Consider the following 17,122-nt stretch of genomic DNA (forward strand, 5'->3'; position numbering starts at 1 on the left):
TGTATTTACAGCTGCTCCCCATCACTCACGTCACTGCCTGAGCTTCGCCTCTGGTCAGATCAGCGGTGGCATTAGATTCTCACAGGAGCACAAACTCTCCTGTAAACTGCTCATGTGAGGGATCTAGGCTGCACACGCCTTATGAGAACCTAATGCCTGATGACCTGAGGTGGAGCTGAGGTGGTGATACTAGCACTGGGGAGCGGCTGCAAATACAGATTATCATTAGCATATCATTAGCAGAGAGGTTAACAATGTAATAATAATAAAGTACACAATAAATGTAATGCACTTGAATCATCCTGAAACCATTCTGCTTCTGGTCCATGGAAAAATTATCTTCCATGAAACTGGTCCCTGGTGCCATAAAGGTTGGGGACCATTACAATATGTCATTGCAATGAGCAGCATAATTACACTACACAAGGAGCTGGTCGTGTGACTATGACTGGCTCCCTTGCTCAGTGTAACCCATGCAGGGGGGCAGCCAGGAAAGGACCTCCTGGGCCCCAAAAGGAGTATCTCACGGGTGTAAAACAGTAAGAAAGCATCAGGCTCAGTGGGTCCTAGGTTCTGACCCCCTCATTTCTATAGACTATTTATTATTTTTATTTACCAGTCTTAGTTTTCACATCTACAAAATACAGGACCAGATTCATAATTTTTAGGCCATGTTCCTTAGAGGCTTAAGGGTCCACCTTAGCATTTTGGAGCTGCTGTGGATAGGATGAGTGAGTTGAATGCTGTAAGTCTAGACCACAGGTTCCAACTCTGTTTTACCTGAAACAAATATGCTCTGACCTTTACATATAACAATTCTGCTTAAGGACACATATAAAAAAAGATTCTTCGCTAAAAACAAATTTTGGAAACCAGTGGACTTGATGATCTCTTAGGTCTTTCCTGGTCCTCCGATGTTAATGATTCTAGAGCAAACACAGCTTCTACTTTATTTGAACGGAGACTAAGGTGGCACAATAGGAGCTGCCTACATTTCATCAAACGCCGGTTTTAAAGATAGTCATTTCTGCCAGGAACGTTTTAACCAAACACGTATCCCAATGCTATAAAAGTCTTTTACGAAAGAAGGTGTAAAATTATAAAAAAGGAAAGCCACTGTTGCCTGGAATCCCCTTTTTACTTAATTCTTCTTGAGCTGGGCTGAATCAACAACTGCCCCTGTCTCAAAGATGGGGGGTGGCAGTCAGCAGGGGACTTGTGACTCTGTTCACTGTGATTGCAGATCAGTGATCATTTACGGGGAGGGGGCTGCGGCGGTGGGCCATAGAGACTCCGATCAGACAGGTGGACAGGTTTGAGAAGCACTCATCCCCTAACTCTGGTTTATGAAAATCTAAAAGCCAGACAGGCCTTTCCTTTCCTTTTTCCCTTCCCTTCCTCCTACTATTTTCAGAGCCCATACCTTAAGATTCCAAGTGTATATGTGTTTGTGTTGTATTATGTTGTATATTCAACTGGAAGAAAATACACCAAAATATGCCATACAGATTGAGCATTCCTAACCCAAAAGTCTGAAACCTGAAATGCCCCCAAATCTGAAACTTTTTGAGGACTAACATGACACTCAAAAGAAATGCTCATTGGAGCATTTTGGATTTTAGATTAGGGACGCTCAGCCAGTAAGTACAATGCAAATATTCCAAAATCCAAAAAATCTCACATCCGAAACACTTCTGGTCCCAAGTATTTCAGATAAAGGATACTCAACCTGTAATATTAATGGTACTTATTTCTAGAAAATGTGATTTGGGGTGATTGTGATTTTCTTTTCTTTTTCCAAAATTTCTATAATAAATATCATTTTTGTAGTCAGAAAAAAAACTTATTGAAAATATTTTCACAAGCAAGTATTCAAGAGGTAGCCACATTACCAAGAACTTGATACACCTAATAATATACTTAGTGATGATCCAGAAGATGAAAACTATCTCATTACACAGCAGGAAATGACATTTCTCTGAAAATATGTCACCCCTGACAATGGGAAGCTCTTCCATGCTGCTCAGTCTTGGGAAGGGTTTTCTAACCATATCCAGGAGCATCCTTAATCATATAATCCTGCAGGGAGGACACTCCCACCCCCTGGTTATATCAAAGATGCCATGCAAGACCATTCTTTTACTCTATCCCACTTGTAGGCCAGGTGAAAACAGCAGGTTTTAGACGGGTATTAGCTTTGGTTTCACCTGTAGGAAGAAAGAGGGAAATGTATACAGCTCCCACAGGGACAATAGGAGCTGCCTACATTTCATCAAACGCCGGTTTTAAAGATAGTAATTTCTGCCAGGAACGTTTTAACCAAACACGTATCCCAATGCTATAAAAGTCTTTTATGAAAGAAGGTGTAACCATCTTACTGATCTGTAACTAAAAAGTTTTCCAAGGATGAACTAGTTGAACCACTTTATTTAAATGGTTCTGCAGCAGAATCACTGGAGGGTAGGAAGTGAGGTGCTGCCAAGAAGAGTTGCTGAGTTGATCAATCAAACACCACAATGTCTTATTTAAGTGTGTAGAGAAGCCCAAATGCCTACACTGAAGATGTAAGGCAGGGCAGAGTGCCTGGTATGCAGCATTTCCCAAATTTACTTGTGCACAGAATCCCCTTTTTCTGGAACAGGGGCCTAGTATTTTCATGAGCCGTATTCTAGGTAGTGCTGGTATGGCAGAAAGCAAATAAGTCACCTCTTCCTTGCTGGTAACAGGAAAGTTGTCTGCGAGAAAAAGGGTTTTTCAGGGGACCCAAACCAGGACTACTTTTGAGAGAACGTTTCTGGGGGTGGTCAATGTGGTGTGCTTTGCTTCACTATGGAGATAACCTCAGCCGTATTTGGGGAAACAGATTTCAGAATGGACAAAACAGCTGCTTGGAAGCAAGATTTTCATTGCTATGCGATGTCAAGCCCCTAAATTTAAACCTTGCTGATGGGCCGAGGAAAGGTCTTTTGCCTTCATGGAACAGCCAGTATCCTTCATAAGGAAGGATTTATGGAGCTCACTGCCGATCCCTGATACTCAGGGCGAGTTTCTTCACCAGCCCATAGATTGGTGATCCTCTTTTCAATGCATGCCACACTCAGAAACGGAGATGCTCATCATTTGTATTTCAAAAATAAAACTGATATTTCTTGAGAATAAATAGATTAAATTCCATCTAAAAAACTCCCAGGAGTTTCTATCATGTGTTTCAATCTCTGTTTGTGTGCAGGGCATGTATCTAAAGAAGAGAGGGAGTAAAGACTTGAATTATCCTGCTTGTTGGCTTCTTGGTCACATTATGTGGTTTGATTACCCAGTAATGAGACAGCTTGTATCATACCCATGAAAGTTAAGGTTGCTGTGGATACTGATTGCCTCAAAGGAGACCTAATGAGGTAAAACTGTATGTGCTTAAAGACGGAACCCAGTGCCTGTCATTATGGCTCATTTAGGAAATACAGGGACTTACAGATACTCTGCACACCCTGTGTGCAAACCCCTAATTCCCTCCTCTGCCTGATTTTAAATCTGGTCACTCTAGATTGATTCCCCTTCTCCGATAGGCCCATGCATTCATTCATCTAACACGTAGCTTCTGATCATCTACTCTTTGTTGGGTAGCCAATAGGACTTGCTAACAGGTTGGCATGAAGAGTGTGAAAGGGAGGAATCAAAAAAGACCCCAAGGTTTCTGGCTTAAGAAAATGACTAGGTGCATGTACTACTTACACACTAAGGAGAAAGAATACAGGCTGAAGGGGAAGTTCCTTTTAGTGGGAATGGGGTGTTATTTGACAGTTCGGTTTGGGAAATGAAGAAGGTCATTGGCTAAGAGTCTGGAGCTCAGAAGAGAAGACTGAGCTAGAGATGCAACCTGAGCAGCCCACTGCCTAGAGGTGGCATTTAAAGCAAAGGATGACATAATTTAAGAAAAGATTAGAAGAGAGCATAAGACCCAGACCTTAAGGACAACAATATTCAGAGGAAAAGAGGAGGATGAAGAAGCAACAAAGGAGAAAGCCCAGGAGCAGCCACGAGGCTGGAGGAGAACAAGGAGAATGGGGTGTCTGGAAGCCCACACGGCAGAGGGGCCACAGCAAAAGAGATCCAGAATCCAGCTGGGGTTTTGGCCTTCTATGGCAAAATAGATGCTTCCTCTATTGTAAGGGGTGGGAAGAGGGAGAAAAGCAGTGCTGAGGCAGGTAGCCTTATGTGTTTGTGGTGGAACAGGATCAAATCCACACCTGAGGTTTCTAGCTTCTCAAGAAGATTTCCAGGCAAGTGAGAAAGTGTGGTGCCTTTCTGCGGTAGTTGTCACTGTAAACAGCGAGAAGCTCAAGTATAATTACTTCCAGAAGAGCATGTTGACAGTTTCTGGACAGCACAGAGGCCACAAGTCCCTGGACATCAGCTCATCTACACGAGTGACTGGGGCTTCAGAATGTGAGAGGAGCCTGGCAGGGTTTCCAGCCACTGGCAGCCTTACTGCTGCTGCTCTGCCAACTGTTGAGAAACCCTCTGATGTGGGGCTGACCCTGAAGAGTCTAAAAGATGAATGAACCTCTCTGAAGATATGTCAAATATGTGTCTCTAGACAGGTGTTTCTCACTGCTCCATTCCTGGGGCTGAGGGGAAAGAGTGAGAGTCCAAAATTCCCTAAGAGATGGTTTACCAGGAAGCCAGGGGTAGGCTGGACTGGGAGGGGGTGAGTGGCCAGTCTGTGGACCCCACATTGCTGGGAGCTCCTACCTAGGGAAGGGAGATGGCTCTAACTTTAAGGAATTAGGTACGTTCCTGCTTTGGGAAAGTGGGAATTTTCTAAATCCCTTCCATCGCAGCCTCGGATCCTAATAGCTGTTCACGAGCACTAGGGACCTTCATGGTTCTCCTTCTCCAGGATGGTCTCCAGGATTGTCCAAACCTCAAATGATGGGTCTCACGCTTTAGTGAACACAAAAATCATCTGGGTTCACTTAAAAGTACAGAATTCCAGGTTGCGCCTTGAGGTTCTGAGAGGGCCCAGGCATCTTCATTTTCAGCAAGCATCAAAAGGGACCCATGCAGGCAGGATCTGGGTCTATTTGAGTCACTTCTATAATCCTAGTGTCTAGTTCTTATATTCTCAGGGCTAAGTGCACAGTAGAAGATTGAAAATGTCATTAGTGAATGTTATTCAATAAATCATCCTTCACACAACTATCAGAATGATCCTTCAATAACTTCACTGTCCAATATGGCAGCTACTAGCCTCATATGGTTATTTACATTAACATTTAAATAAAATAAAAATAAAAATTCAGTGCCTCAGCCATGGCAGCCACATTTGGAGTATGTAATGGTCATATACGACTAGTGGCTAATGCACTGGACAGTACAGGTATAGGACATTCCTGTTATTGCAGAATTATAGACCCAATGCTGGTCTATAACACCGTTCCAGATTAAAGTCTTTCCCTGGCTCCCCACCCTTCTTTGCTAATTCCTTAGCATTTTATAAGAAACCTTTGGGATCTGAGCTTCTTACCACTCCTGTGTCGTCCCTCCCCTTATGTTTAAGCACCAGCAGTGCTGAGCCACAGGGCGCCCTTAGCACCCAGGGGGGTTTCACACATCCTGGCATCGCCCGGCTCCCTCCTCCCCATCCACCTGATAGACTCACAGTCATCCTTACTCATCAGATGCCACCCATTGGGAAGTCTTCCTTGAAGCCATGTTCTCAAACTGACATAAATCACTTTCTTCGCCTTTGTGACTCCCTCAGTACAGACTAAATTATACTATGGCAGGGTTGGTTTCTTCCTCTGTGTCTCCCCCAAGATCAATAGCTCCTTAAAGTCAGGAACTCTGCCTTCATCATCCTTACGCATTCAAGGCCTAGCAAATTTCCTGTGCACACAGTAAGTGCACAATTTATGTTTACGTTAAAGTGAATCACTTAAATCTCTGGGTGTGTGTGGCGATGGGAGCAGTCAGGATTAGACAAGTCAGGTCTCTTTCTAAAAGAGAAGGAGGGCGCCATCACCGTCACTCTCCCGCCCCCCTTGAGGGGAAGCCGAGTGCAGTGAGTGAAGGTGGAGGCCCACAAGAGTAGGGCAGAGGCTTGTGCTCTGGACAGAAACAGGGATAGGGGCTATAAAAAATACCTGGGGAGGGAAGAGGCCCGTAGCTCTTATTTTCCGGAAGGAGAGCAAGACCAGGTCATAGTTCACGGTTTTAATTAATAGGAGGCATGAAGTTCTGTGTAACACCTGAGAGCAATCAAATGAGCTTTAGCTCCGGATTCGGTTAGCACAGCTGTCTTGCCTTCCCAGGGAGCAGAGGGAAGTGGTCAGCAGCCACATCATGTGGGTCATGGTATCCCTTCAGCAGAGGGTCTGAACAGTTTCATCATGCGGGGAGTTTGGGGCTGCCCATTCTTTCTAGGCCCAAGCCCACACGTGAGGACAAAGGATGAGAGGGCACGTGGGACTCCGACTGCCAGCGCTGGGCAGATTTACACCTTCCATCTAGCACTCACACTGAGGCACATGGCCACTGTGAAGGTGTGGGCAGAACTGCCCGCTTAAATAATCATTCTCTCTCTCTCTCTCTCTCTCTCTCTCTCTCTCTCTCTCACCAAATGTGTATAGTTGAGTTCACAGAAGTTAAAATGTGTGTGATGGGAATCTGTTTCCTGCAAACAAAAACCAAGTCACATGGAAGGGATCAAATGATCATAGATTGAGCTTCTGGGCACAGCTCCAAGGTTCTTTTAGGATAGTATTTTATTTTATTCTTAGAACCAAATCTGTGAAGTAGGTACAGATTGACGGATGAAACAAGTAAATTGCTGCAAGTCACCTAACTAGAAAGTGGCTCAGTGGGATCAAAACTGACTTCTGCGTAGTTCCAAAGTCAGTGCCCATTGTATGACACCAGCGGTAGGCGGGTCAGAGGCTGGGCAGGGCTGTGGGGTCTGCCTTAAGACATAATGGCTGAATTCTAGGAGGAAGTTGGGGGGTGTCTCTCCTCTTCTCAGAGATCCCCCCTGACTCTGGGAATGGCAGAAGAAAAGATGGAGAGTTTGTTCCCAGGAAACCCCAATTAACAGGCCTCTTCTCTGGGCTAACTGGTTTGGGGGCATCTGACCAACCTGTAAAAACTGGCCCCTGGTCCACAGAACCCAAGCACAACACACGTTAAGCCCTGCGCTATGTGACCCATCCAACTTGGGAAAAGCCAAAACCACGTTCATTTGTTTATTATTCTTTGAAATATTTTAGTTGATTTTCCTAGAGCAAATCTCCCTTTTTAGTCATGATCTACAAAAGCCAACTTTAGAAAACAAAAGCACAATTCCTTCTGACCAACTAAAAATAGAATGTATGATCCCACAGATGACAGAGGAAAGTATCTGACATTGAAATTTTCCATAAGAAACCCATTAGGTCTAAGTCACTGGCTCCTGGATAAGAAATTATGGACTTCACTCAAATTGAAGGTTTCAAAAATACAGTCACCATCTTGCATTTAGGGAGGAACAATTTAAGCTTCCCTCATGAAAGAGAAAGGTGAGGGGCTTCCAAAGGCATAAGCCCAACCAGGCTTGCAGCTGTGCACATCCTTAGTACCCTGAAGCCCCCACGTGAGCAGGGAGCAGAGGATGAGGACGCTTCATGGGAAGGTCAAGAGTTTATCACGTGATACTCCAGGCCTGAGCTCAATAGGCAAAGATAGAAACAAACTCACCATTTGATCCAGCTGAAAGAGCTGTGGGAAGAAAAGCAAACAGCAATAAATAAGCACACGCTGGATTTGTCGTTAAACTGAGAAATCAACAAAAAGCCAATGCTTGAAATGGGATCAGTGTCCTTTCCAAACATTCAATCTGCCCATCCTCATCCAACATAAACACCAAAAAATGCCAAGAACAATTGAATCATTTACTTGTTTTTTCTTTCTGAAATGAGATATGGAAATTATTACAAAAAGACAATTTATTTAGATTTTTACACTGCTGTTTTACTTATAGCTGGCAATCTTCTCCTGTCTTTCTTTCTTTCTTTTTTTGGCTGAGGGGAGATGTAATTATTCAGAAAGATATTCTCTAAGAAGCAGCAGGTATTTTCTACTGCCTAAAATTAAAAGAACATATTATTACCCAGATGGCTTGGAAGTGCACAGCTCTATAATAGCCCTGTAGCCCTGTAGCGGTAGTTCATGGTTTCAGCTCTAAAAGGCTACATTTCACCCCTTTTTCACGTTAACCTTAGTGTCAACAATGCTAGAATGATATAGATGCTGATACATTAGCTGCTTACTATGTGATAGAAGACTCTTATTGCAGCACTATTTAAAATAGCCAAGATATGGAGTAAACCTAAGTGTCTATCAACAGATGAATGGACAAAGAAAATGGGGTACATCTACACAATGGAATATAATTCAGCCATAAAAAAGAATGAAATCCTGTCATTTGCAACAACATGGATGGAACTGGAGCACATTATGTTTAGTGAAATAAGCCAGGCACAGAAAGACAAATACCATGTTTTCACTCATCTGGGGGCTAAAAGAAAAGCACTGAACTTATGGAGATAGAGAGCAGGATGATGGTTACCAGAGGCTGGGAAGGGTTGCAGGGGAGGGGGGAAAAAAAGAGGAGATGTTTAATGGGTACAAAAATACAGCTAGATAGAATGAATAGGATCTAGTGTTAGGTAGCACAACAGGATAACTATAGTTAACAATAATTTACTGTTTATTTTAAAATAACTGAAAGAGTAGAATTGGAATGTTGCTTATACAGGGAAATGAAAAATGCTTGAGGTGATGGAAACCCCAATTACTCTGATACAATCGTTATACATCATATGCCTATATCAAAACATCACATGTACTCCATAAATATGTACAACTATTATGTATCCATAATAATTAAAAATAAAAAATTTTTTTAAAAAGAAGTCTATTACGTATGAGATCCCAGCATTTATAAAATTAATGGTAACACAGATACCTGATACTGGAACGAAATGCCTGAGGACATTGTGTTAATGTTTATACCAATTTCCAGTGACACCTGTAAACTAATCTGTTTACTTCTGGAAAATTATTCCATCTTAAAAGCTTAGGATTTAGTGACTCTGGCCCATATCCTCTCATCGTAGCCACATACCTGAAAGCTTAGGTTGTGTCTTTTTCTTTTTGCTTGAAACTTTCAAGAACTCATCAATAAGCAAGTCATTAGCGCAGGCTCTCTTGTCAGGGTCAGGTTCAAAACATTTCAATATGAACGCCTTGGCCTCTGCGGACATGGACTCCGGGATCTCAGGGTGGACTTTAAACATTCCCACCTAACACATAGATATGAAAAGCACAATGTGTCTTCTGAGTGACTGGCTCATCACCTGAGCTCCAGGTTCCATAACTTGGTCCCCTAGTGCAACAAGGCCCTTCATCACACACTACAAGCTCATGGCTTCTCTAGAAGCGAGATGTGTTTTCTGTAGGTTAGGGAAGGTTTACAGAGTGCTTATGTAACTTTACCAACGACACAGGCAGAGCAATTAGTTTAAGACAGTAGACGGCACTATGAAGTAATAATTCAGTCCTTCAAAGCTTTAGAACACATCAGTATACTGGCACAAAAAAAAAGGATATTTTAAATTGAGACCACTGACTTGTTCACAATAGCTATGTGCCAGGCATTGTGCTGGGGTTTTTCCATTTATGAATCTCCTCGAATACTTCCGACAACCCAGTGGATTAAATATTATCCTCATTACACCATGAGGAAAATGAGGCTCAGAAGAGATGAGGTTACATGGTTATGAAAAGACAGATCTGGGGTTGGAACCTTGATTTGTTGGGATTAAAGCCTATGTTCTTTCCCCTAATACATGATTTGTGAATATTTTACCGGTCTCAAATCACCTACATTAAAAGAGATATTTAAAATTGCCTTAAAATTAAACAGCATTTTTGTAACAACTAGAATTTACTTCTTGTTGCTGCTGTTCTAAAAAGTGCCTAATGATATTTTTATGTACTAAATGTACAGAGAAAATTTTCTAAAGAAATCTTTTTGTTAGTATATAGTTTATATAAATTTATCATTATATAAGTAACAATATATAATTATTTGTAAGAATTATATAGCCTTTACTATGTGTCTGCCACAGTTCTAAGTGCTTTGCATACATGAGCTCACATACTCTTCAAAAAACTCCTATTAGACAGGTACTATCTTTATCCTCATTTTATAGACGAGGAAACCAAGGTCCAAGGAGGTTAAGTAATTTGCCCAAAGTCTCAAATGTCTTGATCATGTTAGGGCCTGGATTCAAACATTGTAAATTAGTGCCTGAGCTTATGTCCTCTCATCTCTCTAAGATAGAATGACTTCCTGGGCACAGCTTAGGCTGGCCCAAGAGTGACAAAGGCATGTGGTATAATAATCACTGCACTCACATGCTATAAAGCAGCATTTCAGAGTAAGTCCTAGATACTGGTGAAATCTTGAAAGACTGGCCAAGAAGAGAAAGCATTCCAATCACAGCAAGAGAGGCAGTGCTCTTGGCACCTGTCATCACTGTTTCAGGCTTGATCACACCACTTGTTTTTATACCAGCAGTGTCCTATCAGATCATCTCCAGCTTAAAACAAGCTAAGCTTTGTACAGAAGCAGGAGGCAGAATATGTAACACGCGGCCCCTCACAAGAGGCTGTACACAAATGCGAGCAGCAGCAGGAGTAACAATTATCATCAAATGGATTTTCTCAGTGATAAAGTGAACAGTAGCTGTGTGCTTTACTTCTTGGGAAGCAGATGCCCATTTCAAACTGCCCGTTTGAAGCTGGTGGCCCAGCACCAGAAACTGCCTGGTGGCTTGGCAGGAGAGGGCTGCAGGGAATCAGAGGCAGGTCATTGCCATGCCCAGTCCCCAGATCTCGAGACTGTGGCAGCTGAGCTCTCGCAGGCCTATTACTGTATCAGGTGCCTCCTACTTTGGGAGGTGGCGCTGCTTCCCACTCCCGAAAGAGTTAAGAAGGGGCAAATTCACAGGCTAGAAGAGCAGATGTATGAGAATAAGACTGATTTACTTAAAATGGTAATTGTGCCCTTTTAAAAGGAAGCCTTCAAACTATTATGGTAAAGAAAAATATTGATTTGATTTAATTCCTAAATGGGTAAAAAAAAATGTTCTTATATCTCCCTCTATGAAAAATTTTCAGACTGTTTCCCAAAGAGCTTAAATCATCTTCCATATAGTGATGTGTTATTTATACTGTGTTGTTAAAAGGTGGGCAAAGGAAGTCACATAGAATCTCACTTTATTGCTGAGAAAACTAAGGCAGAGAGAGACCTGTTGTGTAAGGCACAGATACTGACTCTGATGAGACACAGAACCTTCTTGAATTTTAATGTGCTCTCTGTTCACGTTACTTAGGCTCCTTTCCTTTTACCTGAAAAAATAGGACATACACACACAGAACATCCAGTAGCTACGAAAAGCTTTATCCATTTGTTTTTCAGATAAATGAAGTATGACCTTGAACATAGCCGCTTGTGGTTCTCCCAGTTCATAAAACGGTGGTTTTCCTGTGGCCATTTCAATGATGGTGCAGCCCAAAGACCAAATGTCGGCTGCTTTTCCGTAGCCTCTTGGTCCTTTATCTATTATTTCTGGTGCCATATACTGAAGGGTGCCTGGAAATAATTGAAACACATTTCTACTTTAAGAAGAGAAAACAGATGGATATCTAATGACAGTTTCGATTTTTCTATATAAATAAGACAACTTCACAAACATGATTTGAGTCCTCATATCTCATCTTTTTTGAGTTCCAGTTTCTCTGCTGTTAATAAAAATTGAAATAGCAGCTTTTATAATGGATTTTATCAGTGACAAAAAAATAATTTACCAATATTATCTGGTTGTGAATAGGTACATTCTCCTTCCCTAGACAGTGGAGTATAATCGAGACATCATTTCACTGGGACCTCTTAGAAACTTCTAACAATTAGTCTTTTGAAAACAACAGAGAATACACCAACACACATTTTCTGTGTTCAGTTCTCCAAGTGCATGAAGACTGTTATTACGTACACTTCTGAACTTTTCCAGGAAAAATCTAGTTCATCCATCCATTTCCTTAGATCTATCTAGATCTCTCAATTCCTGAATTGAATGCTTAGTTTTCTCCCTTTCATTTTTATTTCTTAATCATGACAGCATGAAGATTCTGAAAGCAATTGTGAAAAATAATGCAAATAAATTTCTGGTGTACCCTGTTCTGTAAATCAAACATACATGACTCTGGCTATGTCTGTGGTCTGTGGAATAACAGGTTTATCAGATCAAAGACAGAGCTATCAATACAGACAAATCAGATAGAGTGAACAAGAATAAAATGCAAAAGAGGAGATTTAAAGCCGCATGAAATCAGAGAGTTGAAGAGTGTGGTATGATGGAAAGCATTAAGTGGTGGGCTGAGAGCCCTTGGTTCTGCTTCTGGCCTGGTACATCCCAGCCAAATACCCCATTGCAAATACCTCATTGGCCCAAATGGGAGGCTGGATTTAGATTCTTAATAACCCCCAGAGTGGTTTCCCAAAGTCTAGCAATGAGTCGGGAACGTGACTAGGAACATATTATTACCATATTCTCCGTTTCTGATATACAAATAATATAATCAGCAAACAGGAACCCATCCAAGATGTCATGCTGATTAACTTCAAAGCCTGAGACGTTTGCCAAAGCAGCTACTTTAGTATTCTCTGATTCATAACCAAAGTGACAGACAATCTGATAAATACACATTACACCTTTTATGAATGCCTCATGCATGATTTATATAAATAGGTGAAAACTATAAAATTCCTCCAAACTGTTCCTAGGAAAACCACTGTCACAGGCTAGAGACTGACTGTTGTTCATAAAAATAAATAAAAGTATATCATTTTTGTCAAGTGTTGTCATCTTGCAGGTTCATCCTCCAGACCTCATCACCGCAAGACAACAGTTCATGCTCATGTTCACACACAACTGCACATGTCTTTTCTCAGAAAGCCTTTCACCTGGCCAAGGAGAGGGCAACCACACTCCCCAAAGACTCACCTACCCTTAGTATAAAATTGTTATGATTTCTCTTCATTTTATAGCTTTCCCCCAAGTGACAATTTTTTATGATTTAAATAAAATCAAGCGGTCTTTTAGAAAATAAGTGTTGAAGCCTACCCCTCCCTTTTGTCATCTGTGTCCAGAACAAAATTAATGAGAGAATTTAAGTTGTACTAATATCTAAGTAGGAATTGTAACTGATTAGAAATCTAATAAATTTTAAAAACTGGGCAATTCAAGTAATGTCAACAATAAATTATGCAATATTTTACTCATCAGATAATTATTCAAAGAGCTCTATCTGCCAATTGTGTTTAATTATCTCCCACTGAACAAGTGCCAAAAAACAGGTTGAGTCATGTATTCATATCTGCTCCTCTTTTTATTCCACAAACACATGACACACAATATTTTATACAAAGAAATTTACAGAGCTGGATAATGAAGATCCAAGCCAATCAGAACATCAGCCTAAGGAAAACAAGTAAGAGTATTAACTCTAAAATCCATACTCCACATATCTCAATTCCAAAATTTTTTTTAAATTACTTTGAAATATTTTAGGATTTCTCTGCCACTGCAACTACGCAGGGAGGTGGAACAGCTTAGTGGTTAAGGTTGATGTCACACTTCATTGATTTATTCATTCATTCAACAGATCTATACTGAGGGCCTACCATGGGTCAGACACTGTCCCAGTAGCACACAGACAGAAATCCCTGGGCTCGTGGAGCTTATATTTTTGCAATGGAGGGCAGATAATAAACTATCAGCATAATAAGTAAATTATGTAATATGTTAGAAAATGATGTACTATGATAAAAAAAAAAAAAAAAAGACCAGGGTAAAGGGAATCAGAATGCCCAGAGAGACTGCCATGGTAAATGGGGTGTTCATGGTGGATCTCACTGAGGAGGTGACATCTGAGTCAAGACTTGAAGGAGGTGTGGGAATTAGCCATGCAGATGGCTGGGGGAAGAGAGTGACTGGCAGAAGGAAAAGCATGTGCAAAGGCCCTGCAGCAGGACCCTGCCTGGTGTCACAGAGGAAATGCAGGAAGGCGCAGTTTCGGCGCAGAGTGAGCAAGGGGACAGGAGCAGGCAATGGGGTCTGAAAGGTAATGGACTCCGAATCCGGTCAGAGCCTTGTCCACCATTGTGAAGCCTTTGACATTTGTCTACTCTGAAAGAAATAGCCCTCGAGGGCTCTGAGTGATAGGGCTTGGTTTATGTTTTAAAAGGATCACTCTGGCTGCTGTGTTGTGAATAGACAGGAGGGGGCAAAGTGATGCAGGAGAACAGTTGGGAGGCGACAGGGGTGATGTACGTGAGCTATGAGGGTGGCAGCAGTGGAGGTGGTCCAATTTCAGGCACACTTTGAAGGTAGAGCTAGGAGGCTTCCTTGATGGATTGGGTCGCAGTGTGGGAAAAGAGAGGTGCCCCGGGAAGTCTGGAGTGGCCATCAACTGAGACAGAAGAGTGTAGGTGGGGCCAGGTTTGGGGGAAAGACAATTAATTCCCCTTGGCCTGTTAAGTCTAGTTTGAATCTCAGCTCTATTACTAACTAGCTTTGTGACCGTGGGCAAATTATTTAACATCTTTGAAACTTGATTTTCTCACCATAAACTGAGATATTATACTAACAATTAGGGTTGATACATGAATTTCAATGAAACAAGGTATGTAGAAAAAGCACTTAGCACAGAGCCAGGTATACAGTAAGCACTCCAGAAATGGGGGTCACTGCTGCCTTTCCCCTCACCAAAATCACCAAGAGGTGGAACAGGTCAATGTCCTTGGGCTCAATTCATCAGAGGTTGGCTAAGCACCTGGGACTTGGTGGGCACCAAGTTCGTGCTGTGAGGCCTACGGTGTGGAGGGACCCAGGCCTGCACACCCCGGCCTAAGCACTGCTGCTGGGGACAGATCCAAGCACATTAGTCACACAGGTCACTCTCATGTGAGACCAGTGGGAGAGGTACGAGCAAAGGGCCGTGCAAGGATTGCTTTCCTACAACTGCTTTGGGGATTTTCCAAAAAATGTTTTCAAGATTTAGCAAAAGACACTCTATTAACATCCTGTCCCACAATGTATGTGAAAGTAGGGATTTTCCTTTCAGAAGTTACTGAGTCTTGGCAGCATCTAAAATGTCTCTTGCCAAGTTGAGCGTATGAGGAAAGAAATGTGAAGACATTTGTCTCTGGCCATATCCCGAATGCACCAGATCTCCTTTAATCTTATAAGCTAAGTAGGGTTGGGCCTGGCTAGCACTTGGATGGGAGAAATGTGAAGACATTCAAAGTTCCTAACAGGTTGGAATTTATTTTATTGAAAAAGACGCATTCAAAATGTGTTTAATTCTGTGCCCTGAAATACCCATTGCCTTGAAGGTGGGACCTGGGCCAGAGGTGTCACTGACTGAATGTTCTGAAGAGAAAGCTTATGGAATCTCTCTCCTCCTTTCTGCTTCCCAGGCTACCAGAGGTGGGGCCAGAAGGTGAAAGCAAAGAGCAAAGGAGAGATTAAAAATCTGAGTTCCATCATGTACACACCTCTGTGACATCTGACAGTGACGTCCCTTCTCTCTCACTCGACTTCCTCATCTGCAAAACAGAAGTGCTACCACCTACCTCACAGAATTCAGAAATGGGGATGTCTGGCCATTATGCTTCTTAGGAAACCAAAGATTATTCGTTACTTTTTTTTTTTTTTTTTTTGCTAAATGTCTCTTTCTCTAATACTGTAACAGAAGAACTTAACACTTCATGAGAATCAGCATGATGGAGTGATAAGAACTTGGAATGGAAACTAGGTTGAAGTCCCAGACCAACCCCATAACTGTTGAGTAGTCATTAATCTCCTGAGCCTCAGTTTCCTCTTGGCTACTGTTACCTTTTTGGAAATCTCTTTGTCTCCTCCCTCCCAGGACTGCACCAGAGGCAGTTCAGTCACTGCGTTGCCTAATTTCTCAGGAAAGCTCTCTCCCCAACCCTCTTCTGAGCTGGTGAGTCACTTCCTCTTTCTGAATTGAAATCCTACGGTTATTTATACTGTGGAGTAGGGGAATAGACCACAGGGAGTAAACAGACTGGCAGAGGGAATTCGTAGTCCAAATGGGAAGTGATTAGGGTATGAGTAAGAATCACAGAAAGGTTCAGCTAAAGAAATGTTTCAAAAAAACGATCTTGCCAAATTGTAGGCCAAGTGGGAGAGAAATAATGACATGAAAAGAAAAAAACAAAAACCGCATTGAGAATTAAAAAAAAAACCTCTTCAGTGACATTAAGCAGGAGTCTAAGCAAGTCGTGAAAATACAAGGAGAGAAAAGGGCCACATCAAATTCTATACAACATTTTTCAGTGAGCACGAAAAAATACCAACATTAATGGATGTGAGAACACCGACTGAATTTCTCTCTCACGTTATACTTGAACTCAGCAATTATTTTTTTTAATTACATAAGATCTGTATCATTGTTGTAAAAACATACCAGTAAAAGTTTCAGTACATGGGTTTATGCCAGCAAGCCTCTTTGATGTCCCAAAGTCAGAGATCTTGAGAACGCCACTGTAGGTATTAATCAACACATTGTCACCCTAGAGAATAGAGGACTTTAATCACAAATGTTATCTTTCTTCAGATACTCTTTGTTGTAGTTAAGTCCAAAAAAAAGGTGTCCTTAGAGCAAACAAAGAGACACTCTGTATTCTTCATGAATAGCATCTCACTAGCGAATTAATACCATTTTTTATTTATATATTATCAGTTACTCAAAATCTGCTACTCAGGTCACATGGCTCCTGATCAATTAGAGCTTGCTGCTGTTTACAAGTATGTAATGATCTATGTGTGATAAGTTAAATTATGATATTCATAACTTGCTAGTCGCTTTACTTTCTCTTCTATGTTGCTTGACTTCTTTCCCTGGAATATTTAAGGACATCACAGATAAGTGGGCACTTGGGTTGATTTTAGGGTAATAATATTAACTTACTTTCCATAATCCAGCTCTGTCA

At 41.6% G+C, this 17,122-nt stretch overlaps 1 protein-coding gene across 1 annotated transcript in view; it reads right to left on the reverse strand.

Annotated features, from left to right (window-relative positions):
* MAP3K5 (mitogen-activated protein kinase kinase kinase 5) overlaps positions 1-17,122 on the reverse strand; it is a 223,398-nt gene that overhangs the window by 29,091 nt on the left and 177,185 nt on the right. Inside the window, exons 18-20 of the mRNA XM_012665176.1 lie at positions 16,597-16,702; positions 11,535-11,692; positions 9,158-9,335 (exon numbers count right to left, since the gene is read on the reverse strand). Coding sequence (XP_012520630.1) covers positions 9,158-9,335; positions 11,535-11,692; positions 16,597-16,702 — 442 coding nt within the window. The remainder of the gene's footprint in view (positions 1-9,157; positions 9,336-11,534; positions 11,693-16,596; positions 16,703-17,122) is intronic.

The sequence above is a fragment of the Propithecus coquereli genome, unplaced genomic scaffold (genome assembly GCF_000956105.1).
Source record: "Propithecus coquereli isolate 6110/MARCELLA unplaced genomic scaffold, Pcoq_1.0 Scaffold98, whole genome shotgun sequence".
NCBI classification, from domain to species: domain Eukaryota; kingdom Metazoa; phylum Chordata; class Mammalia; order Primates; family Indriidae; genus Propithecus; species Propithecus coquereli.